We start from the raw sequence: 23,629 nt of genomic DNA, 5'->3' as shown, positions 1-23,629 counted from the left end.
AAACTTAAAAAGCAATAGGTGAAATTCATTTTTTAAAATACATTTCATTTAACACAATATATTGCAAAAGATCATTTGGACATGTAGTCAGTATAAAACATTATTGAGGTATTTTACATCCTTTTTTCATGCTAAGTCTTTGAAGTCCGGTGTGAATTTTATACTTAGAGCACATCTCAATTCAAACCGGCCACGTTTCAAGTGCTCAAGAGTGACAGGGGGTTGGGACAGTGCAGGTGGCCACAGAGGCTGGTGATTCCATCCCGGCCTTCTAAATGAACGACTTTTTTTTTCCTCAGATGTTTTTTTTTTTTTTTTTGCGGTACGCGGGCCTCGCACTGTTGTGGCCTCTCCCGTTGCGGAGCACAGGCTCCGGATGCACAGGCTCAGCGGCCATGGCTCACGGGCCCAGCCGCTCCGCGGCATGTGGGATCCTCCCGGACCGGGGCACGAACCCGTGACCCCTGCATCGGCAGGCGGACCCTCAACCACTGCACCACCAGGGAAGCCCCTTCCCTCAGATATTTAAAACCCTACATCTTTCTTTGTCCCTATCCTTTCTCCTGTGCCTTCGTCTTGGGGGGCCAGGGTTACTGCTATCTGAATAGGAGCACCCTGCAATGACAGCCAGCTCAGAGACCTGGGTGTTCATGCCTATGGCACGTCAGCCCTGTCTGGGAGCTGGGGTCTGATTCGATTTGGCTTTAGACAGGCCAGGAATTCAGCCCTTGTTTTTCTTGCAGTGAATCAGTTCGTCTCTGGGGCGGGTGAGGGCCCCCTATGGTACTCACTTATTTCCAGGGGGGCTTCTGCAGACAGAAGGCAAAGCTCAAACGTTCCAGATCTCAATCTCACTGCCTGCCCTCCACCTGGGGGCCACAGCCCAGTGGGGCCTCCCCTGGCTGCTCCCATTCCTGGGGCTGGAGTCTGGACATTTCCCCCCCTGGGACCCCCGCCTCCAATGACCACCCCCTCCCAAGAAAGACCTGGAGTTCTCGGGGAGACAGGACAGTGGACTGAGGGCTGCTGTCTCCTGTCTTGGCTCTCCTGGGATATTGCTATCACTTGCCCAATCTCAAAGATAAGAACATGAGCTGACTCTTGGGTTTGATATGAGAGGCCAGCCGTTAGGGCTGGTGGCTGAATCCGGTAGTCATTTCAACAAACGGGCCCCTTTCTGAGAACAGTAAATGGCAGGCATGCAGCTAGTGGTTAGAAGAAAATTGTCACCCAGGAGTAACAGGGAGAGGGGCTGGGGCAGAGGGTGAGTGGCCTCTGGGCCAGGCTTCTATCTGGCTCCATCTCACTATCACACTCATCTGGGAGAAGAACAGCTGGAAACCACTACTTCCCTGTTGCTACTTGTTGCGTCAAGGCCTCCTGCTGCCCTCCCCACGGCCACTACCACTGTTAGCCCCACCCCCTCCGGGATAGATGGTGACTCTTGTATCCCTTCTCCAGGGCCAAATTCAATGGGTTGTTCATGAGATGCAGCCAAAAGGGACTCGGGCCTTTTCTGCCCTAGGGGGCATGTGGCCAGTCTCAGACCTCTGTCCCTGGTCTCCCTAGTGGGCTGGGACCCTTACCTCTTCTCCGGTTGTTTTCTGTCCTCAGCTGGGCCTGCCAGGATGTCCCAGTGCTCCAAACCCAGCCTGTCTGCATCCCTCCCGCTTTGTTCCCCCTCAAACCCTCCTTCCACCGAAACTGTAATGGTTCCAGGGAATGACTCTAGATCTATAGAAGGGACTTGAGCTGGGGCAGTGAAATGAGTGCCTGGAAATGGAGGAACCCACACCTGTCTTGAAGATCCTGGGGGCTACCACAGGAGAAGGCAGCTACCAAGATGACCTCCCTGGCCCTCAGTGTGAGGAAAAGACCAGTAAACTGGCACTGCTGTTAGACACTCCATCTGACTCCAGAAAAGCCACCAGGGGCCACTTCTCGGGAGAGAAGAGAGGCAGGTAGGAAACCCAAGCAACAGTGGGTTCCCAGGAGGCTCCTGCAGACCCTGGGCTCAGCAGCACCTGAAGGCTAGTGCTGCGGGCCCTTGGGGGGAGGGGCCCAGGAGGAGTCCCGGCCCCTCTGGCGCTGTTCGGAAGCTTCCGAGGATCCCAGCAATGCGCATCTGACTGTATCTGGACCTGGAGCCGTGGACAGATGGGATAACCAGCCCACCAGGAAAAGCGGGCTGCAGGACTGGGGGCTGGTGCTCTGGGGAGCCGGCTGGGTGGTGTCCACTTTTAAAATGTACTTCGTGCCAGTTGCCAGGGGTGAATGCCCCCTAGCTGCCCCATCATGTCGGTGGAGGACGTGGAACAGAGACCTGGACGCCCTGGTGGTGAGCAGAGAGCCCGGGGCCTCCACCCACCCTGAGCTGACAGGGAGCAGCCCCCCCACCCACCCCCGGCAGGCTGCGAGCCGTGGGCAGGGGCGTGCCTGGCAGCACTGTTGGTTGGAGGTGTTTATTAACCTGGAGCCCAGGCTCTGAGTTCGCCTGGGTCCCTGAGCCTGCGCGTGCATATGCACGCACGTCTGTCTGGAGCCCTGTCCCTCCTGGGCCCCGCGATTTCCGCATCTGGGTGTGATCTCTGCCGACTCCCTCTGGCTCTGGGCGTGTGAGTGTAACAAGTCCAAACCTCCTCTGAGAGTCGGGGAGGTTCGGGCGCCCCACCCTCTGGGCTGTGCCCTTTCCTCCCAAACTGGTTGTGCAGGAGCAGGCGTGAGTGGGGTGTGGGCAAGCGTGGGTGCATGCGCACAGCCCCGGCCACTGGCCTGCCTCACCTGCAGGGAGAGGCCGCACAAAAACCGCCTGCCCAGTCCCCGGCCGCCCCACCTCGCCAGAGCCCAGCTGAGCAGCCAGCGAGGACTCACACCTGCTGCCTGCCACCCGCCCGCCATCACCGGCCAAGCCCAGCCCGAGCCCGCACCTTCCTTCACGACCATGTTCAAGGGGCTGAGCAAAGGCTCCCAGGAGAAGGGGTCCCCCAAGGCCTCCCTGGCCAAAGGCTCCCCCAAGGGGTCCCCCAACAAGCACAGCCGGTGAGTAGGGCCGGGGGAGGGGCTGGGGCCCGGGTGGTGCCAGACCCAGGTGCTCCAGCCACCTGGGGGAAGCAGCCCAGAGCTGGGGCCAGCCCAGTGCTGGCATTAGGTGTCCTGAGGCCGAGAGCCTGGGGCTGGACTCTCTCTCACCGGCCCAGGCCAAGCTCCAGCCCCGGCAGGAGACCAGAGATGGCCTGGGGCTCCCCACGTTCTCCAGGGGGCCTGAGGGCCACGGGTTAAGGCTGCTCTGCAGACGTGCTGGGTGGGGGCCTGAGCAGCTGCCTTCCTCTGCTGGGAGGCTGGGGGACTGTCTCCCTGTCCATGGCTCTGCCCTCAAGGCTCCGCTTGGATTGTGATGACCCTTGGGACCTGGGCACAGCACAGGGTGGGCAGAAGGACTGAGGCCGGAGAAGCCGAGAGGTGGCAGATGGGGTGCCCGGAGGCAGGGCTGTGCTGCCCCCACCTCCAGGCTGCAGCTCTCCCCACCCGGCTCACGCCTCGGGCCTTGAGGGTTTTATTAGAGTTGAGATGATACCTTCACCCTGTGGGTGTGTGGAGGGGGTGCTGGAGGGAAGGCGGAGGGGCCCGTGGGCCCCGGACATCCTCAGAGCCTCTCTCAGTTCCCCCAGCTCCCGGCAGGGTCCAGCCCGGCTCTCCAGAGCCGCACAGTCTGCAGACTTGGCTGGCCTTCTCCCACTCACTGGCCATCAGGCCCCTCTGCAGGGTGGAGGTGGCGGCTCGCGGGGTCCTGGGTGTGGAGGCGGGAGCGGAGATGAAAGGCCCATCACCCCAGTAGGGATCAGGGTGACGACTCCGAGGCTGGGCTTCTCGGCAGACGGGAAGGACGGCAGTTAAGACTCACTGGAGTGAGCTGGGGCTCCTGGGCCCTGCCCAGGGTGGAGTGTGCTTCTCCCAGGGCTCAGGACCCAGAGCTCCCGTCCCCAGGGAGGCTCCCAGGCAGCTCGGTCCCTAGGGCCCTGTCCTCTGGCTGCAGCCGCCCCAAGAGGGCTCATCATTCCCCTCGTGCAATCTGCTTGTTCAACACATATTTATTGAGCACCTACTGTGTGCCAAGACTGTTGTAGGCCCCAGGGATGCCATCGTAAACAGAACCGACAGGTCCCTCCCTGCCTTCAAAGCGCCTACATTCTAGGGGAATAAAAACTAACACTTACTGGGTGTTGACTCTGCACAGGACACTTCAGATGAATCAGTTCTCTTAACACAATGACACGGTGAGGTAGATATTACTAGAGCCTTACTTTACAGGTGAGGAACCTCAGGCACAGAGAGATTAAGTAACTTGCCCAAGACCACACAGCTGTAGTGGAGAAGGATAAAAACCGGGCTGTCTGTCAGAGTTCTTTCAGGCTGTGTCTTTGCGTCACCGCCCCTCTGCTTGGAGGAGGCTTATCCTTTGCCCCCTGGTTTAAGGCCCAGCTCGTGAAGGTTTACCTTCCCCAGGACTGTGACCTCCCAGGGTGCTGTGCTCCTGAGGCTTAGACCACTCTGCCTTTTATTAGGTCTGCTCGAGCCTCTGGGCTCCAGAGTGAGCTCAGTTCCACAGCAGGCGCCCTACAGAGGCTGGGAAAGGACCCTGGCAGCCCGGTTCAGGCTCATACTCTGCTCCTGGCTGTGTGGCCTGGGGCAAGTCAGGTCCCAGTTTGGGCTCTGAACCCCTAAATCTGGAAAGGGTTGGGGTGCCCTGGCAATCTTGTGGCTTCCCCCTGCCCCGGTGCTGTGTGTCTCCTCTGGAAGCTTGTTAGCCTGGGCACAGGAAGAGCCCAGGGCAGCGGTGGGGAGACAGGGTTGGCGTGAATGGAAGTTGGGCTGGGGGACACGCTGCTGCTCCCCTGTCCGCAGCCAGCCCAACTGCCCCTCCCCAAGATCCAGCCATTCCATCTCAGGTATTAGGGGCTGAGCCAGTGATTCACTCACTCCCATGAGGGCTGCCTGCCCTCCATCCAGAAGGAGCAGCAGGGAGCTAGGCGGGGTTGGGGACACACTTCCAGGACAGGGAGGTTGGTTGGCTCCGCGGTGCTGCGCACACCCGGGACCCCCATTTTCTGAGCCCTCCTGTGGAGGCAGCGCTTCCCCGCCCAGAACTGGGTATCTCACAGAGCTTCCTACAGAGAGGCCAGAGCTCCCCAGGTCTTGGACTCCTCCCTCCAGGGCAGTGAGCCCGGCTATAGGGCAGGACGGGGCAGGCGGAGGAAGGGACACCACCCAGGTGGGCAGACCTCTGCCCAAGGGAAACAGAGGGACCTTTTCCAACCACGCTGCCCTCTGTCCCCACCACCCATCAGAGCTGCCACCAAGGAGCTGGCCCTGCTCATCTCTCGCATGCAGGCCAAAGCTGACCAGGTGGAGAGGGACATCCTGGAGACGCAGAAGAGGCTGCAGCAGGTGAGGCCTGGGGGCAGATGACGGGGCGTGGGCACGTGGGAGGCCCATTGCCATGCCTGGCGGTCCCTCCTGTGCCCACTTGTCATGGTGAAGGTGGCCACTCTTCAAACACAGTGGGAGAGAGGGCTTATCCCTCCTTCTCTGTCGGGCTCCTAACCTGGGGGGTCAAAGGGGCGGGGCCCAGGCCTCCCCTGTGTCCTGAGTCCGCCCCGCAGGTGCCCATGCCCTGCCCTCTGCCAGTGTGGCCAGAGTCCCTCAGGGCGGGGCTCAGGCAGCAGCGGCGGGCAGTGAGGATGCCATCTGCTTGCTGCAGGACCGGCAGCACAGCGAGCAGGGCCAAGCCCTGCAGCACCAGGGGGAGGTGGGCTGTAGCCTGAAGGAGGCCGAGGAGCTGCTGAAGAGCCTCTTCCTGGACGTGGACAAGGCCCGGCGGCTCAAGCACCTGCAGGCCGAGGAGATCGAGAAGGAGTGAGTGGGGTGGGGGCGGCGGCGGGGGGCTGGGGCTCAAGGATGGAGGCGCCGGGGGTCCGGGGGGAGCCCCGGGCCCAGCTCTGACCTGTTAGCCACTTCCTTGGCAGCATCAAGCAGCTGCACGAGCGGGTGGCCCAGGAGTGTTCCGAGTACCGCGCCCTGTATGAGAGGATGGTGTTGCCGCCGGACGTGGGGCCCGGGGTCGACTGGGCACGGGTGCTGGAGCAGAAGCAGGTCAGGAGCCATCCCCAAAGTCGGAGACGCCTCAAGGAGCTGGAAGTCACACCCAGCAGCAATCACAGGGCAACCCAGAACTGCCTTTCGTCAGGGGCTGATGCGTGCTTGGACCTGGGGGCAGCTAGCCATCTGGGAAGGGAGTGGGCAGAGGCGACAGTGCAGTCAGGGAAGGCTTCCTGCAGGTGGGAGGGCTCGGTTGGGTTGGGGTGAGGTGGTGAGGAGAGGACATTCCAGAGAAAAGGAAGAGACCTGGAGGAAGCCTGGGGTGCGATGGGAAGTGGGGTTTTCTGGGCAGGTAGGCAGAACCAGGTCACGGGCACCCTGAGCATCACGTGAGGAACTGTGCTTTGATGTCACGACAGAAGGGGTGCTGTGATAACAACGAGGGGACAGGGGAGAGCATGGACAGGGCAGGGTGTGCACAGGCTCCTGGAGCCAGGCTGGAGGTGTCCCAGCAGGAGGCAGGGCAGAGCGTGGAGACTTTTCAGAGGCTGAGCCCTGAGTCCTGGGGACCAGTGAGATTCAGGGTCCTCAGTCATGCGATGCTGAGGCCTCGGCCAGGGCCACTGGAGAATAGCGTGTTCCCCAGGGTGAGCTGCAGCCATTCACTCAGGCGCCCACCTCTCCACCCTCTGCCCCAGTGACCAGCTCCACCTCTGCCAATGGGGATGCCAGGGGCCAGGGGGAGGGTAGGTGCAGGAGGGCTCCTGCCCCAGGCCCTGCAGCAGAGCTGAGCGGCCAGCCTTTCTGCAGAAGCAGGTCTGTGAGGGCCTGTACGGGCCGGGCATGGTGGAGCTGGAGCAGCAGGTCGCCGAGCACAATATCCTGCAGAAGGAGATCGAGGCCTATGGGCAGCAGCTGCGGAGCCCCACAGGGCCGGTGGGTGAGCTGTCAGACGCACATCCCTGCTTGGCCCCAGCCCCAGTTCCCTTTCTCCCATCCGATCCTGAGTGAGGCCTGGCTGGCCCTCTAGGGCCAGGGATGGAGGAGGGGGTACGGGAGGCCCAGGACGTGGGGACATTCTCCCCTGCACCCCATCTCTCACTGCGCTTGTGTTCTCTCTCCCTTGGTCGAGGCAGGACGCGGCCAGCATCCAGAGGCAATACCAGGGTCTCCTGGTGAGCAGGGCGGAGGGACAGGCTGGCGGGCTGGCGGGCTGGGCGGGCTGGGAGTGGGGCACAGTGTGACGGTGCCTCTTGCTACCCCTTCTCTCTCCCTGCCTCTTGCCCGAGCACAGAAGGCAGCCTTGTGGCGAGGGCAGAGCCTAGACAGCCTGTACACACACCTGCAGGGCTGCACGCGCCAGCTGAGCACCCTGGCCCAGCAGCAGCAGCGCATCCTGCAGCAGGACTGGAGTGACCTCATGGCAGACCCCGTGGGTGTGCGGAGGGAGTACGAGGTCAGTGTGCGCAAGTGGGGGCGAGGTGGGGGGACGAGGACATCCTCGTCCTCACCGCCCGCTCCCCAACTCTCTCCCAGCACTTCAGGCAGCACGAGCTGCTGAGCCAGGAGCAGTGCGTGAACCAGCTGGAGCGTGACGGGGAGCACCTGGTGGAGCTCGGGCACCCGGCCGTGGGGCCCATCCGGGTGCGAAGGCCCACACACTCCCTGCTGCCTCGGGGACCCTAACTCCCTCACTCAGGGAGCTTCCCAGGGAGGCTGGGAAGACGGAGAGGGAGACACCAGCCGGGTGGGGGACAGTGGGCAGGGCCAGCAGAGTGGGTGGGCAGGTGGATGGACCAGGTCGGGGCACGGTCTGAGGACTCCGTGCTTCTGCCCCCAGGCCCACCAGGAGGCCCTGAAGTTGGAGTGGCAGAACTTCCTGAACCTGTGCATCTGCCAGGAGAGCCAACTGCAGCACGTGGAGGATTACTGCCGGGTGAGCCTGCGGACAGGGCCGGGCAGGGGGACAGGGGTGTGTCTGGAGGACGCCGGAGGACACGCTCTCATCTCGGGGGTCAAGGCACCGAATAAAAAAGACAGAGCTGTGTTGTTGTGACTAGTTCCCAGGGGGAAAATAATGTCACACATACATTCTCAACAGGGTGATATCACCCCTGGGGGATGAAAGTTGGTTCTCGTGGGTGAAAAAAAAAAAATCTTTTTTTATGCATAAATCACATATATACATACATAAAGGATATACAACATATCTATAATACTAAAATTTCATGGCGACAATGGGGAAAGTAAGGAAAAAAATGTCTAAAAAACTCCTTAGAAGGGACAATAATGAAACAAGGGTTGACAAACATTGATATAATAGACTTACAGATAGAAAAAGAAAAAAATTAAAAATTAAAAAATGTATATATACAACAGGGACTTCTTTTTTTTAATAATTTCCAGCTAAAATGGTTTATTATACTTTGAGAAAGACAGAAGCCAAGGATTTTTTTCTTCCCTTTTCTTTTTTTTAAAAGGCATTTTTGTATATATCCACAATACCATTATCACACCCACTGATGAGAATTCCGTAATATCACCCAACTGTAGGATGTTTCTTTAAAGCACACTCCCAGCTTCTACTCTGAGGCACCCTGGGCACCCGGGGTCCCAGCCAGGACTCCAGGTGCTAGAGTGAGGCGGGAGGGGCACTGCCCTTCATCTGTGCAGGAAGGACGAAAACCAAAGTGTTTTACAACACTAAAAGAAATTAAGTTCAGTGACCTCAAAATGCCTGATTTGCAGAGCACTTTAGTTAAAAAGACTGCACTGCCTGGGTAGAAAGACCGACAGCAAGTGGCAGTTTGGGTTTAAGCGGTTTGCATTTAGCTGCTTTGCGGGGTGCCCTAGGGCAGCGGGTGCCCCAGCTCTGCCCCTGACCACCCACCGACCTCAGTTCCAGGAGGAGGCCGACTCTGTCAGCCAGACCCTGGCAAAGCTCAACTCCAGCCTGGACGCCCAGTACAACCCTGCCCCGGGGGGCCCACCTGGCGCCCCAACAGAGCTGCTGCAGCTGGAGGTGAGATGGCCCCACCCAGCCCCTGCACCCACTCCTGGGAACGGGGCCTGCCTGTGTGTCTGGGCCTCAGGCCTCCCGGGTACGTAGTCCTGCCCGGAGCCCCAGCCTTGGGAGCAGGAGAAGGAGGTCTGCTGCAGCAGGAGGAGCCTGGTCTGTTACCACCTCTGGACCTCAGTTTCCTCATCGGTAATGTGACAGGGGCTGCCCAGAAGAGCTCTGAGGCCCCTCCAGCTCCCACTCTGCAGGCCTGGGTGATGCTGGGCAGCCCCCTACCCCACCCCACCCCACCCCAACCAGCAGGCCCTAGGATCCTGGGTGCCCTGGGAGGGGCTCCTTTTACTTTGCTGACTAAGAGACCCTGTCTTGGGCTTCCCTGGTGGCGCAGTGGTTGAGAGTCCGCCTGCCAATGCAGGGGACGTGGGTTCGTGCCCCGGTCTGGGAAGATCCCACATGCCGCGGAGCGGCTGGGCCCATGAGCCATGGCCGCTGAGCCTGCACGTCCGGAGCCTGTTCTCCGCAATGGGAGAGGCCACAACAGTGAGAGGCATGCATACCGCAAAAAATAATAGTAATAAATTAAAAAAAAAAAAAGAGACCCTGTCTTCATGAGGGCCAGACCCCTCCCCGGCCCTCCTGGGGGGCACGTATGGGGCTGGCCTGAGCCCCCATTGTCTGGGTCCCTGCAGGCAGAGGAGAAGCAGCTGGCTGTGGCCGAAAAGACTGTTGGGGACCTGCAGCTGCGGAGCCGGGAGGTGGCCCCTCTGCCGCAGCGCAGGAAACCACCCCAGCAGTCCCTGCACGTGGACAGCATCTGTGACTGGGACACGGGAGAAGTACAGTCTCTGCCTGCCCAGCTCCTCCGGCCCCGCCCACCCCACCCCTGCCCCCTCCAGTCCCTCCCCTCCCCATCCTACCCACTCCTGCCACTGCCCCCGCCCCCCGCCCCACCCCTGCCCGAGCACTACCCCTCTCCAAGTCCTGTCCTGCCTCTAGCTTGTCCCTGTCCCTACCCCAGCACCCCTGCCCCAGCTCCTGTTCCTCTACCTGTCCCCGTCCCCAGCCTCTACCCACCTTGGCCTTGATCCCTTCTCCATCCCGGCCCCTGAGCCTGCATAAGCCCCTCCCCACCTGCCCCCTAGGTGCAGCTGCTGCAGGGCGAGCGGTATACACTGATGGACAACACTGATCCGCACACCTGGCTGGTCCAGGGCCCGGCAGGCGAGACCAAATGTGCCCCAGCCGCCTGCTTCTGCATCCCAGCTCCGGACCCTGAAGCCGTGGCCAGGGCCTCCAGGTGAGTCTGCCTGGGGATCCACAGGGGCAGGAGGCAGGCTGTGGGCCCAGAACGGGCCCTGTGGTTTGAGGCCATTGCCCGGCCTTCGCCTGGACCAGTGACTGCTGGGGCCGAGGGGAGAGAGTGGAGGGATGTCCTTCTCTGATCTCCTCCTTGTTCCAGGCTGGCCTCGGAGCTGCAAGCCCTGAAGCAGAAACTGACCACGGTCCAGAGCCGCCTGAAGGCCAGTGCTGCGGAGCCCTTACAGCCTAGCCAGAAGGGTACCGAGGGCTGGCCAGGGAACAGGGGGAGGCACTATTGGGACAGAGGGAGTAGACTCGACTCTGGTCACTGTGAGGGCTGCCCTGGGCAGGGGGTGACCCTGGATTAAGGATTTCTGCTCTGGGGATTCCATCTCCTGGGTTGGCAAGCCCCTGGGGATGTCCCTCCCTCAGTTAGGCCCTGCCCATGGCCCTCCCACCCTACCCCACACAGGACCCTCTGCAGGCACTCAGGGAGGGGCCAACCAAGCAGACAGGCAGACGTGAGGTAGGCTCTGGACCCTCACAGGCACTCTCTTCCCCCAGCTCCAACCAGCTCAGCCCCGGCCGACCCACAGGCCCAGAAGCTCCTGACACAGATGACCCGGCTGGAGGAGGACCTGGGGCAGATAGAGAAGCAGGTGCTGACCTGGATCCGGGCCCCGTTGAGCCACACCACACCACTGGAGGACCTGGAGGGCCGCATCCAAAGCCACAAGGTGGGTGAACCAGGGCAGCTGGGATAAGAAGTGGTCCGGCCCTGGGGGGTGCACAAAGTAAAGACGAGGCAAGTGTGGGAGCAGCCATGGGGCCCCGAGGTGGAAGAAGGGAGTGGACAGTCCATAACTCACGCAAGCTGGTTCCCATCCTGGCTCCTCCACTGACTGGCTCTGTGACTTTGGGCAATTCACTCAGCCTCTCTGGGCCTTGGTTTCCTCATTCCTGAAAAAAGGCACAATAATACCCAGATCGTCTGGGTGTCCTGAGGATGAAGTATAGCAAGGCCCAGGAAGGTTCTAGAGGGGCAGGGCTCAGAGTAACGGCCCTGTACCCCACGCTGGAGGGGTGTTCTGGCGAGAGTCCTGAGAGCAGCAGGAAGCCTGGAGCATCTCAGGGGTGGTTTCTCCCGGGTGGCTGGCAGGGAGCCTCCCTGGAGAGGCTGCAGGAGTATAAACATGATCACAAAAGGACTCAGAAGTGCTAACAGTGAAAGCTGCCCCTCCCCCCACCTGGGGGGCAGCAGTTTGGATTGTATCCTTCCAAACTGGTTTCTACTCAAATATATCGTTCGGATATAGTTTTTAAAAAGTTGAAGCACGTTCACGTTATTGTGCAACTTGTTATTTTCACTCTGCAGTGTTCCGTAGCATTTCAGCTGGTTCAGAGCGCTGGCTGGGGGCGGGAGGGCTCCAGAGGTGGGAAAGGTGCTGCAGATGGGGTCCTGGGGCGGCAGGGGGAGGAAGCAGGAGTGGCAGAAGGAGGCACTGTGTGGTAACACGGCCTCAACGATGCCTCTGCCCACGCCAGGCCCTGGTTACCACTGCGCTGGGACCTGGCAGTCTCCAAATAGGTCCTTAGGTTTTGAAGTCACAGCGTCAGGGGTGTCGGGGGTCCAGTTTACCTGGAAAGGAGGCAGTGCACGGCATGGAGTCGGCACCAGTGGCTTATGGACTAGATGAGTGAATAACTGATAACAGAATCAACGCAATAACCCCAAGTGGATGGAGCTAGGGCTTTGCTGCCTGACCTGGAGCGAGGGGGCAGGGAACTGAAGGTTTTGTGAACAGGATAGTGACATGAAGACCAAGGTGGGCAAGAGCTCCTGACTCACAGGGTCTCGTCTCAGCCTCCCATCGAGCATTCTGTAGATGAGGAGACTGAGGGTCAGAGAGGTTAACCGCCCACGGTCATCTACCTGGGAACTGAGACTGAGCACGTCTGCACCACATTCTTGGGCCTCGTGGGCAGAGTTAGGTTGACATGGCAGGAGGGCTGGGTGGAAGCCACCTGCCCAGAGCAGAGATCCTAAGCCCCGCCCCACCCCAGGGCATGGCCCAGCAGCTGCAGAGCCTGGGAGCAGAGAAGGCGGCAGCCCAGCAGGAGTGTGAGGCGTTTCTGTCAGGGCAGCCTGCAGGCCCCGCCGCCCTGCACCTACCCGTGGTCCTCAGCAACGTTAAGAACAAGTACAGTGACGTGCAGGTTCTCTGCAGACTCTACAGGGAGAAGTGAGTGCTCTGGGGATGGGGGCCGCTGGGCGAGGCCATATGGGTGTGGCCAAGGGGGTGTCTGACCCTTGGCCTCCTCTGTGGCAGAGCCAAGGCTGCCCTGGGTCTGGAGCGGCAGATCCGGGATGCGGACAGGGTCATCCGAGGCTTCGAGTCCACCCTGGTGCAGGAGGCCCCCATCCCTGCAGACCCAGGCGCGCTGCAGGAGAGGGTCAGCGAGCTGCAGGTGAGGGGCTGGGTGGCCCCCTGGCAGAAGGGGGCCACAGCCTGACCAAGCATTTGAGGGCAGGTGGAGGGTAGACGTGGCATACGACCGAACCATAAGGGTGCATCGCGCTGTGTCCCCTCCTGCCCCAGCGCCGGCGGAGGGAGCTGCTGGAGCAGCAGGCCTGCGTGCTGGGGCTGCACCGCCAGCTGAAGGCCGCCGAGCGCACGTGCGGCACGCTGCACAGTAATTTCCATGAGTTCTGCCAAGACCTGCCGCGCCAGCAGCGCCAGGTGCGGGCCCTCACAGACCGCTACCACTCCGTGGGTGACCAGCTGGACCTGCGGTGAGTGCTGGGCCATCGCAGCTCATGGCACAGCCCCATGGGGCACGGTGGCCACGGCTGGTGAGCTGTGTGACCTTGGACTGGCGACTTCACCTCTCCGAGGTTCAGTTTCCTGACCTCTAAAATGGGATGGAGGACTTCCCTGGCAGTCCAGTGGTTAAAACTCCGCGCTCCCGATGCAGGGGACCCGGGTTTGATCCCTGGTCGGGGAACTAGATCCCACATGCCGAAACTAAAGATCCCGCATACAGCAACGAAGATCCCATGTGCCACAACTAAGACGCGGCACATCCATATAAATTAAAAAAGGAAGAAAAAAGGGATAATAACGGCACCGACCTCCCAGGTGGTACCTGGCAGAGAGTGTCCGGTCCATCTCTGAATGCCCAGCTCCAGCACAGGGCCAGAGTTAGGGGATCGGCATGGTGGGTCACTCAGCTCTCCTGACCTGTCCCAGGGAGGGAGGCACCCACCAGCCTCCTCCGTGCACCCCTCACCTGTCCCCTGAGGGCAGCTCTCACCTCTGCTCTGGGCCTCGTCCTCCTGCAGGGAGAAGATGGTGCAGGACGCTGGCCTCACCTACCAGCGGTTCAAGAACTGCAGGGACAACCTGAACTCCTGGCTGGAGCACCTGCCCCGCAACGAGATGCGGCCCAGAGACGGGCCCAGCCAGATTGCCTACAAGCTGCAGGTGCAGAAGGTGAGGATCTGGGGCTGCAGGCGACCTGGGGGGCCGGTACCCAGAGCTGGGCCCTCAAGCCACATCCCTTTCCCTGGCCACCTCCCCATCAGGGAGAGCTGCCTGTGTGCATGTGGCCCTCTAGTGGCCAGTGTTTTAATGACCTCAAAGCTCAGACCTCAGAGGCCTTGTGTCACACCCCCCACCCCAAATGCTCCAATTTGCCCACAGAAACAGCCAGCCCTTCTCTGTCTGGTCCGAGGTGGACAGCAGGCCTTATGCTCCTGAGGGTTCCAACTCCTACTGCATCCTCTTCCTCATACTTGCCAAGCCCCTATTACATGCTGGTAATGACCCAGGGGCGGGGGTACAGCCCGGCCCTCGGGCAGCCCCCAGTCTGAGGCGGAGGCCGGTGCATCCCAGGCCGGTGCATCCAGGCCCACTGCTAAGTGCTTTGGCGGAGAAGCCAGAGCGCTGTGGGAGCGCATTGCGGGACACGCAGGGGCGCCGGGGCAAGCAGTCTGGAAGGAACCGACACCCAGGCTGAGGCCTGAGGAATAACCAGCGTGGCCAGGTGTGTGTGTGGAGGGGCGAGATGTCCTGAGCAGAGGCCACGGTGGAGCACACCGGGAAAAGGCAGTTTCCCGCAGAGCCCTTCCCGCCTCTGGGCGGTGCTGGCTGCCTGAGGCCCTGGAGGCGCCCGGCTGGAGCAGAGTCCAGGTGAGCGGTGTTTCCTGAATTTCCCTTCTGCCTCGGCAGAGGCTGCTGCAGGAGATCCAGGGCCGAGAGCAGGACAAGGCCATGGCATCCCGCCTCTCCCAGCAACTGCAGGCGGCCCTCCAGGTAAGCAGTTACTTCGGCTTGTCCCTTTTATCTCCCACCCACCCACCCACCCTCCCTCCCTCCCTCCGACCGTCCCCTCCTCCCCCTCCCCCCACCTCCCCCACTGACAGCCAGCCTGTTGTCCTTTCCCCGCTGCTCAGGACTATGAGCTGCAGGCAGACACCTACCGCTGCTCCCTGGAGCCCACCCAGGCGGGGTCGGCCCCCAAGAGACCCCGAGTGGCTCCCCTGCAGGAGAGCATCCAGGCCCAGGTGAGCCCGGGCTCTGTATCCCTCATTCCTCAACACCGCCGGGCTCCGCAGCCTCTCAGGCGGGAGCTGACACCGCCCTCCCCCACCTCCCTGTGGCCTCTCCAGGAGAAGAACCTGATGAAGGCCTACGCTGAGGTTGCAGCCGTGCACCAGCAGCAACTGCACCAGCTGGAGTTTGCCGGAAAGATTCTGGAGAAGGTATGGGGGTGAGGCCCCTCCGCTCCCGCACTAGGCAGCCTGGCCCGGTGGCTGACCTGGCAGACGCCCCTTCCTCCCCCCACTGCAGCCTGCAGCCCCGGGACAGCTCAGCAGCCTGAGGGAGGGGCTGCTTCCTTCCTCCCCCAGCAGCTCTTACAGGCTGGTGACCATGTCAGAGTTAGTACCAGGAGATGTCATTCAGTGCGGTCGCAGCTTCGCCACTGGGCAGTGCTCCGGTGGGGACGGGAGAGAATCCCCACGAAGTCTTCAGCCTAGGATCCAGCCCCAGTGGGCGAGAGGCCACCTAGGTCTCCATCCCTGAGAGACCAGGAGCCAGGTGCTCTCCATGACTCTTGGTGACTGGCCAAAGGACTGGCCAGCTTCTTCCCACCCAGAGGTGTACTCCAGGGTCCCCCAGAGGAGTGCAGGCCCATTTCTGGGAGCCTGGGTGGAAGTGGAAGGGGGAAAGTTGAGGAAGGGAAGACCTTCCTATTTGCACGTTCTAGTGCAAACGCAGCCTGAACGCTGCCTTGAATCCTAACATCCTGGGCATTGATGGAGCCTCTCAAAATCCCGCCTCCAAGCATCCCAGGTCTTCAGTTCCACCTCCCAGGACCTACTAGGAAGTCTCAGGAAGCAGGGGAGGGTCCTGATCTCAGGAGGGTGTGGTGGGCTTATCCCTTTCCTCCCCTCACCCCGGGACTCCCCCCTCTTCCTCTCACCCTGCAGAAGGAGCTCAGTGAAGACATCCAGGTGACCCGTGACTCACGGCAGGGGTCCGAGAGCCCAGCCCGAGCCCGAGCCTGGAGGGAGTCAGAGGCCCTGAAGTCCCAGCTGGAGGAGGAGAGGAAGCGGGTGGCCCAGGTGCAGCGCGAGCTAGAGGAGCAGAGGAACCAGCTGCTGCAACTGAAGACCCAGCGGCCCTTGGAGAAACTGGAGGAGCAGGAAGTGGTGGAGTTCTCCCAGGACCCCCAGCTGGAGAGCAGCCTGTCCAGGGTGAAGTCCCAGGTGGAGGACGAGGGCAAGAAGCGGGCTGGCCTGCAGGCAGATCTGGAGGCGGCGGCCCGGAAGGCCATGCAGCTAGAGAACCGGAGGAAGGCCACGCAGCCTCACCTGCTGACCAAGGAGGCCACCCAGATCGAGAGGGACCCTGGCCTGGACAGCCAGGCGGCCCAGCTCAGCAGCGAGATCCAGCTCCTGCGGGGGGAGAACTCCGCCGTCTTGGCCCAACTGGAGGCGCTGAAGACGGAGCTGCTGGCCCTTGAGCAGAAGGAGGTGAGCGTGAAGGAGAAGGTCGTGCTGAAGGAAGTGGTCAAGGTGGAGAAGGACCTGGAAATGGTCAAGGCAGCCCAGGCCCTGAGGCTGCAGGTGCAGGAGGATGCGGCGCAGAGGAAGGGGGCGGAGGCAGCCGTGGCCGGGCTGCAGGCTCGCATCGTGGAGCTGGAGCAGGCAATCCGCGCCGTGCAGCCGAAGGTGATCGTGAAGGAGGTGAAGAGGGTGGAGCAGGACCCAGGCCTCCTCCAAGAGGCGTCCAGGCTGAGGAGCTGCCTGGAGGCGGAGAGGCAGGAGAACGAGGCGCTGGCCGGGGAGCTGCAGGAGCTGCGCGGCAAGCACAGCGCGGAGGAGAAGCAGAAGCCCAGGGTGGATCTGCAGGAGCGTGTCCACGAGATCTTCCAGGTGGATCCGGAGACAGAGCAGGAGATGGCGCGGCTCAGGGCCCAGCTGCAGGAGACTGCCCGCAGGAGGGGCAGCGTGGAGGAGGCGGCGGGGCGGCTGCTGCCCGAGCTGGCGGTCCTGCGGGCGCAGAAGCCCGTGGTGGAGTACAAGCAGGTGACGCAGGAGGTGGTGAGGCACGAGAGGAGCCCGGAGGTGCTGCGGGAGATGGACCACCTGAAGGCCCAGCTCAACGAGCTGGTCAACGGCAGCGGGCGGGCCCAGGAGCAGCTCATCCGGCTGCAGGGGGAGCGCGACGAGTGGAGACGGGAGCGCTCCAAGGTGGAGACCAAGACGGTGAACAAGGAGGTGGTGCGCTATGAGAAGGACCCGGTCCTGGAGCAGGAGGCCCAGCGGCTGCGCCAGGAGCTGCGGGAGGCGGCCCAGAAGCGACGGACGGCCGAGGACACGGTCTCCGAGCTGCAGAACAAGTACCTGCTGCTGGAGCGGAGGCGGCCCGAGGAGAAGGTGGTGGTGCAGGAGGTGGTGGTCACCCGGAGGGACCCGAAGCGCCGCGAGGAGCACAGTCGGCTGAGCCGGAGCCTCGATGAGGAGGCGGGCCGGCGGCGGCAGCTGGAGCGGGAGGTGCAGCAGCTGCGGGCCGCTGTGCAGGAGGACGAGGGCCTGCTCAGCTCCCAGGAGGACTGCGGCAAGAAGCTGGCCGTGGAGACGGAGCTGCGGCAGCTGACCCTGAGGGTCCAGGAGCTGCAGAAGCGGCCTCCCACAGTGCAGGAGAAGGTCATCATAGAGGAGGTGGTCCAGCTGGAGAAGGACCCGGACCTGGAGAAGTCTGTGGAAGGCCAGCGGCGGGACCTGGACCAGGAGAAGACCCAGGTGACCGAGTTGCGTCGGGAGTGCGAGAAGCTGCAGGTGCAGATCGACGTGCTCCAGAAAACCAAACCGCAGGAGAAGACCATCTACAAGGAAGTGATCAGAGTGGAGAAGGACCCGGTCCTGGAGGGGGAGCGTTCCTGGGTGTGGGAGATGCTCAACAGGGAGCGCGCAACCCGGCAGAGCCGGGAGGAGGCGGCGAGGCGCCTGCGGGAGCAGATAGAGCGGGCGGAGGCGCTGAGGAGGACCTGGTCGCAGGAGGAAGCCGAGCTCCAGGAGGCCCGGGACCAGAAGAGCCAGGAGTGCAGGCAGCTGCAGGAGAAGCTGCGGGAGCTGGAGACGCAGAAGCAGCAGCAGGTGCTGAGCCTGCAGGAGTCGTCGAAGCTGTTCGGCCAGAAGGCAGAGAGCGAGCGGCAGAGGGCAGCCCAGCGGGGCCATGAGCTCTCGCGGCTCGAGACGGCCATCCTCCGCGAGAAGGACCAGATCTACGAGAAGGAGAGGACCCTCCGGGACCTCCACACCAAGGTGAGCCGGGAGGAGCTCAGCCAGGAGACCCAGACGCGAGAGACCAACCTCTCCACCAAGATCTCCATCTTGGAGCCCGAGACGGGGAAGGACATGTCCCCGTACGAGGCCTACAAGAGGGGCATCATCGACCGAGGCCAGTACCTCCAGCTGCAGGAGCTCGAGTGTGACTGGGAGGAGGTCACCACCTTGGGTCCCCGTGGGGAGGAGTCTGTGCTCCTGGACCGCAAGAGCGGGAAGCAGTACTCCATCGAGGCCGCCCTGCGCTGCCGGCGCATCTCCAAGGAGGAGTACCATCTCTACACAGACGGCCACCTGCCCATCAGCGAGTTCGCCCTGCTTGTGGCCGGGGAAACCAAGCCCTGCTCCCCGCTCTCCATCGGCACCATCATCTCCAAGTCCCCACTGGCCTCCCCGGCCCCCCAGAGCACCAGATTCTTCTCTCCCAGCTTCTCTCTCGGGCTCAGCAAGGACAACTTCCCCATCGCCGGCGTCTACGACACAACCACGGACAACAAGGTCACCATCAAGACAGCCATGGCCAAGAACATGCTGGACCCCATTACCGGGCAGAAGCTGCTGGAGGCGCAGGCAGCCACGGGGGGCATCGTGGACCTCCTCAGCCGGGAGCGCTACTCCGTGCACAAGGCTGTGGAGAGGGGACTGATCGAGAACAGCTCCTTGCAGACGCTGCTCAATGCCCAGAAGGGCTTCACCGGCATCGAGGACCCCGTCACCAAGAAGAGGCTGTCGGTGAGCGAGGCCATCCAGAAGGGCTGGATGCCCCAGGAGAGCATGCTCCCGCACCTGCGGGTGCAGCACCTGACGGGAGGGCTCATTGACCCCAAGAGGACGGGCCGCATCCCCATCGCGCAGGCCATGCTCTCCGGCATGATCAGTGAAGAGCTGGCCCAGCTCCTGCAGGACGAGGCCAGCTACGAGAAGGATCTGACAGACCCCATCTCCAAGGAACGGCTGAGCTACAAGGAGGCCATGGGGCGCTGCCGGAAGGACCCCCTGAGCGGCCTGCTGCTCCTCCCAGCCTCGCTGGAGGGGTACCACTGCTACCGCTCGGCCTCCCGCACTGGCCCGCGCTCCCTGCGCTGACGGGGCCAAAGCAGTCACAGGAGCGTGTGTGAGCGGGGGCGGGTAGGATGCATGCACCCCTGCCCCCAGAGCAGCCCGATCGAGGGGCTGGGTCTTCCCTCTGTCTGACTGACTCTCGGTGTTGGGCTCCCGCCCCTGACTTTGGTGCCCAGTCCATCCCCTGACCTGGATGGAGATCAGCAGTTCTGTTTTCCTCTCTCCTCCCTCAACCCAGTGCTTCCAATAAACGAATTCTCCTGGCGTCTTGTTCACATCTGGGAACATAAGAGTCGATTCGTCTGTGGCATGAGCACGAGGGACAGCACTGCTTGGGTCCTGGGGAGTGGACACGCCCAGCTGGCCCTGCTGGGGACGGGGTGCTTTCGGAGGCCTGTGGCTCCTCTGACTCTAGGAAGGACCCGACGGGGGCAGGCCGCGGAGGATGATGCCCTCCCCCCTCCCCCAACCCCCCCACTCCCCACCGGCTCAGGGCTTCTCAGTTCAGGCCAGGAACTGTCTTCAGCCCGCTGTCAACCTCCCCCTCGTCAGCAAGTCCCTGGTGTCCCCCCTGAGCGGAGAAACACTGGAAAACTCAGGAATGCATGTTTTATTTTCTGTTCTTAAAGCCAGAAGCAAACAAACATTAAGCATATCCCAGGTGACGAGACAACTAGTTAGAACACCCAGCCTACCCCAGGATCAGGAAAATGTCCTCTCTCCCTCACCCCGCTTTCTGTTTAACTTGGGACCCTTAACTGGAACTCAACTCTTCCCCAAAACATTTTAAATCCAGAAGACCAGCCGGGAGAAACTCTTTCCCCCGGGGTCTGGCTCTGCAACTGAGGGCCGGGCAGCGGAAGGGCACTAGGAGGGCTTGCTGGAGGCCCGGGCAGGTTTCCTACTCTCCTTAGCACCTGCCATTCTGGTGCCAGGGGACCCAGCCTCTGACGGACCCCCTCGGGCATGGCGCTTCTGTGCCCCCATCTTGAAACGGCACCGGCAAACCCAACAAACAACCCACGAACTCGCTAACCTGCTGGCAGGACAAACCCAAACTCAGCCCTCTGACGGCTGACGCCAAATTGCTCTCTCCCCAGATGTGTCCTCCTTCTTGGGAAGTGAGTAGGGAGGCAGGGGGGCAGCAGCTGGAGAGAGGCTTTGAGGCCTCACACCTTCTCAGCGGCAGAAACCCTCCAGCACACACTAGCGCGGGGCCAGGGAGGCCTCGGTGGACGAGAAGTACGGATGCACAAGGGCGGCCTTGGCTGACATGCGCCGGCTGGGGTCATACTGCAGGAGTTGCTGCGGAGGAAGAGACAGACTGGGCCCGGGGGTGGCCAGGGCCCCAAGCCCCAAAGCAGAGCTGCCGCCACACCCAGACGGCACAAAGCCAGTACCTCCCAGCTTGAGAACCAGTTCTGGACGCTCCCGGAATCTGGTGACAAAGACTTCATTCTAGTCCAGCCCTAAGTCACCCCCTGTCTCCTTCACGTTACTGAGGCCGAGTCAGGCTCCCCCCTTCCTTAGGGAGCCTTCCAGGCTCCAGCCTAGTTCTAGTTGAGACAGACTTTTCTCTAGGTATCAGGATGAGGGAACCAAACCTGTCCAGGGAGCATGTTGAGGGTGGGGCAGAAACACAAAAATCCCTAAACCTGGCCAGGCTGTGGAAGGAACCCCCTGCCCTAGAGTAGCCAGGATGGAGGGCTAGGAGGCTCCATGGGGAGTCCACTCCATCCTCCTGGCCCTGGGTTGGGAGACGCACACAGCCCTCTGGAAAGCTGGACACAGAGCCTGAAGATGAACTTCCTGCCCTGCCTTCCTCTGACCCAACACCAGACTAAAGAGAGAAACGTGCTCTGAGTCTTTGTGGGCAAGAATGGCTAGCTCTGCCTGAGGCCCTCTGGGCAGCCTGGCCTGGGCCAGCCCAAGGGGTCAAGAGGGTACAAGCAGAGGGGTGAGTGAGGACTGGGGCAGGGGCCGCGGCGAGCAGCGAGCAGCCTGCTCTGAACAGCCTCGTGTGAAGAGTAACCACTGTGGAACGCACTGCGGGAGCACCGAGGCAGTGGGCGGTGTGGTCCCTTCTGGGAAAGCTTACAGCTTAGATGGGGTAATAATGTCCACGAGAAAAAATTACCGAAACACAAGGCAACTAAGAAAAAGGGCACATAGCACAGCATAAAAACAAAGCTAACTAGAGGAGAGAAGTTTTAAAAGGGATGATGAACATTGGACCTATCATGGGAGAGGCTTCCAGGTGGAACAATGAATACACATGGGGACAAGCGAACTCTGTATAGGGGTCAGCAAAGAGACGAGCTGGGACTCAGAAGGAACCAGGGCTGCACAAGAGGCTGGATGACAAAGGGGACACTTCTAGCAAGAGCAGCAGCTGGCGTGAGGAGGTCTTTCTCAGCCTCCCTGCCGCCCACCTGTACCTACCATGAGCAGGTCCTTGCCCTCTGGCTCCAGGTGGGGCACGATCTCCTCCAGCCCCTTCCTGGTCCACTTGGGGAAACTGCCCTTATAGTCAGGCAGCTGGGTGACTCCTGGCCACATGGCTTCATTGGGTGTCCCCAGGGTCCGAAAGATACGAAAGAGTTGGTCAATCTCAGAGTCGCCAGGAAACAGGGCTTTGCGGGTCACCTGGAACGGGGAAGGGGAGAAGGTGTGGGGTCTACTCCCTTGTCATGCAGAATCCAATACCAGAAAAGAGGCCAGACCAGGGAGGCACCTCCAAGATATCTTTCCCAGGGCTGTGCTAAAAATCCTGGCCTTTTCTGGAAAAAGACCTTAGCCAGTCCCAAACACCCCTTAATCCACTTCTAATAGGAGAATCAGAGCCCCTTCTACCCCCCACCCCAGAGGACCCTGCCTGTGGCCTCCCTGGGGCCATGTCTGGCCCTCTCTCTACCATCTCTGCAAAGATGCAACCAATGCTCCAGACGTCCACAGCTGTCGAGTAGAACCTGCTTCCCAAGAGGATCTCGGGGGCACGATACCAGAGTGTCACCACCTGTGGGGACAAGAAAACAGCGTCATTCAGGGTAGCTGGGTGCACGGGTGACATCCCTTCTCTCCCCTCTGTCCTGCGGTACCTCATGGGTGTAGGAGCGCAGGGGCACCCCGAAGGCCCGAGCCAGTCCAAAGTCAGCCAGCTTGATGGCTCCCAACTCATTGATGAGCAGATTCTGGGGCTTCAGGTCTCGGTGGATGACCCGATGCGAGTGGCAGAAGTTCACCCCCTGCAGCAGCTGGAAGAGGTAGCTCTGGAACAGCGAGCATGAGAAGGAGCTGGCTGAGCGGAGGCGGGGCCGGCTGAGCAGGCCGCCGGTTGCCCCCGTCCCGCCCCCGGTACCTTGACTACATGCAGGGGGAGCTTGGAGGCTGGGGTGGAGTCCATGTACTTCTTCAGGTCCTGGCTGAGGAACTCAAACACCAGGTAAAGCTTCTTCTCGCTGTGCACCACATCCAGCAGCCTGGCCGGGTGACACCAGTCAGCATGCGGCTCCCAGCCGGGCTGGGAGAGGCCCACTTCCCCGCTCCTTCAGGACTCACCTGACGATGTTGGGATGCTTAAGCTCTTTGAGCAGGGAGATCTCCCTGATGGCAGTGCTTGGGACCCCCTCGGTCTCCCTGGAGAAGAGAGTGGTACAGCAGTGGAGGTAGCAGCTGAGCAGGCCCTTCTGCTGGGGGGCGGGCGGGGGGTGTCACCTGTGTTCCTTATTCCCTAAGGATGCCCACCCCCCTCCCCAGCGATGGGGCTCTGTGCTCCTCGGCACACACCCATCACCCCCACCGGCCAGGGGCAAAGCCTGGTCGGGGTGAGGACGCATGAGGGCTGCACCTCTGTGGCCCCCGTGTAACTGGGGAGCACTCGGAAAAGGAGTGGAACACAAAACCCTATGATGAGGGACGGATGGGTGGGCTGTGGGTCACCCCTGGACCAGGGGGTCTCAGAGGCTGTCCCAGAACTCACAAATCCAGCCTGATCTTCTTGAGGGCCACGAGCTGCCCGGTCTCCTTGTTCTTGGCCTTGTACACCACCCCATAGGTGCCCTCTCCGATCTTCTCCACCTTCTGGAACACATCCATGCCCGCAGAGCCGCTCTGGAAACAGAAGGCGCCTGGGGCGTTCGCCCCCATGCCCTGCACCCCCGCTGCCCCTCCAACCTCCACGGCACAGCCTGCCCAGGGCCCCCAGCCCCGCCCCCCGCCCCGGCTCCTGAGGCCTGGGGCCCCCAGGGCTCACCCTGCTCTGCCTGCCAGGCCGCCCAGGCCCAGGCCCGGCTCCCACC

The 23,629-nt window shown here is 61.6% G+C and overlaps 2 protein-coding genes across 3 annotated transcripts; one reads left to right on the top strand and one right to left on the bottom strand.

Moving 5' to 3' along the window:
* Positions 1-2,941: 2,941 nt before the first annotated feature.
* On the top strand, positions 2,942-19,567 carry EVPL (envoplakin; the record flags this gene model as incomplete). 2 transcript variants are annotated; one of them, XM_082860331.1, is made up of 22 exons in its annotated part: positions 2,942-3,039; positions 5,346-5,445; positions 5,759-5,913; positions 6,024-6,150; positions 6,907-7,032; positions 7,233-7,271; positions 7,391-7,552; positions 7,633-7,740; positions 7,937-8,032; positions 8,996-9,118; positions 9,805-9,951; positions 10,258-10,412; positions 10,575-10,672; positions 10,979-11,151; positions 12,479-12,657; positions 12,745-12,883; positions 13,015-13,208; positions 13,758-13,908; positions 14,647-14,730; positions 14,871-14,981; positions 15,087-15,179; positions 15,909-19,567. In XM_082860331.1, 22 exons carry the CDS (start codon positions 2,942-2,944, stop codon positions 19,353-19,355), a joined length of 6,105 nt encoding a protein of 2,034 aa, XP_082716457.1. In that variant the 3' UTR covers positions 19,356-19,567. The 2 variants fall into 2 exon arrangements, with proteins under 2 accessions (XP_082716457.1, XP_082716456.1); XM_082860330.1 differs by having other exon boundaries at positions 10,575-10,744.
* Positions 19,568-20,120: 553 nt separating this feature from the next.
* Positions 20,121-23,433, bottom strand: CDK3 (cyclin dependent kinase 3). Its single transcript, XM_082860267.1, has 7 exons — positions 23,311-23,433; positions 22,890-22,967; positions 22,690-22,810; positions 22,430-22,600; positions 22,246-22,347; positions 21,774-21,977; positions 20,121-20,636 (listed from the first exon to the last, which is right to left on the bottom strand). Exons 1-7 carry the CDS (start codon positions 23,424-23,426, stop codon positions 20,538-20,540), a joined length of 891 nt encoding a protein of 296 aa, XP_082716393.1. The 5' UTR covers positions 23,427-23,433; the 3' UTR covers positions 20,121-20,537.
* Positions 23,434-23,629: the final 196 nt, after the last annotated feature.

This window comes from Leucopleurus acutus (assembly GCF_964270905.1).
Source record: "Leucopleurus acutus genome assembly, chromosome: 19".
NCBI classification, from domain to species: Eukaryota; Metazoa; Chordata; class Mammalia; order Artiodactyla; family Delphinidae; genus Leucopleurus; species Leucopleurus acutus.
The sequence above is the reverse complement of the archived record's forward strand: the minus strand, read 5'-3'. Positions and strand labels throughout refer to the sequence as shown.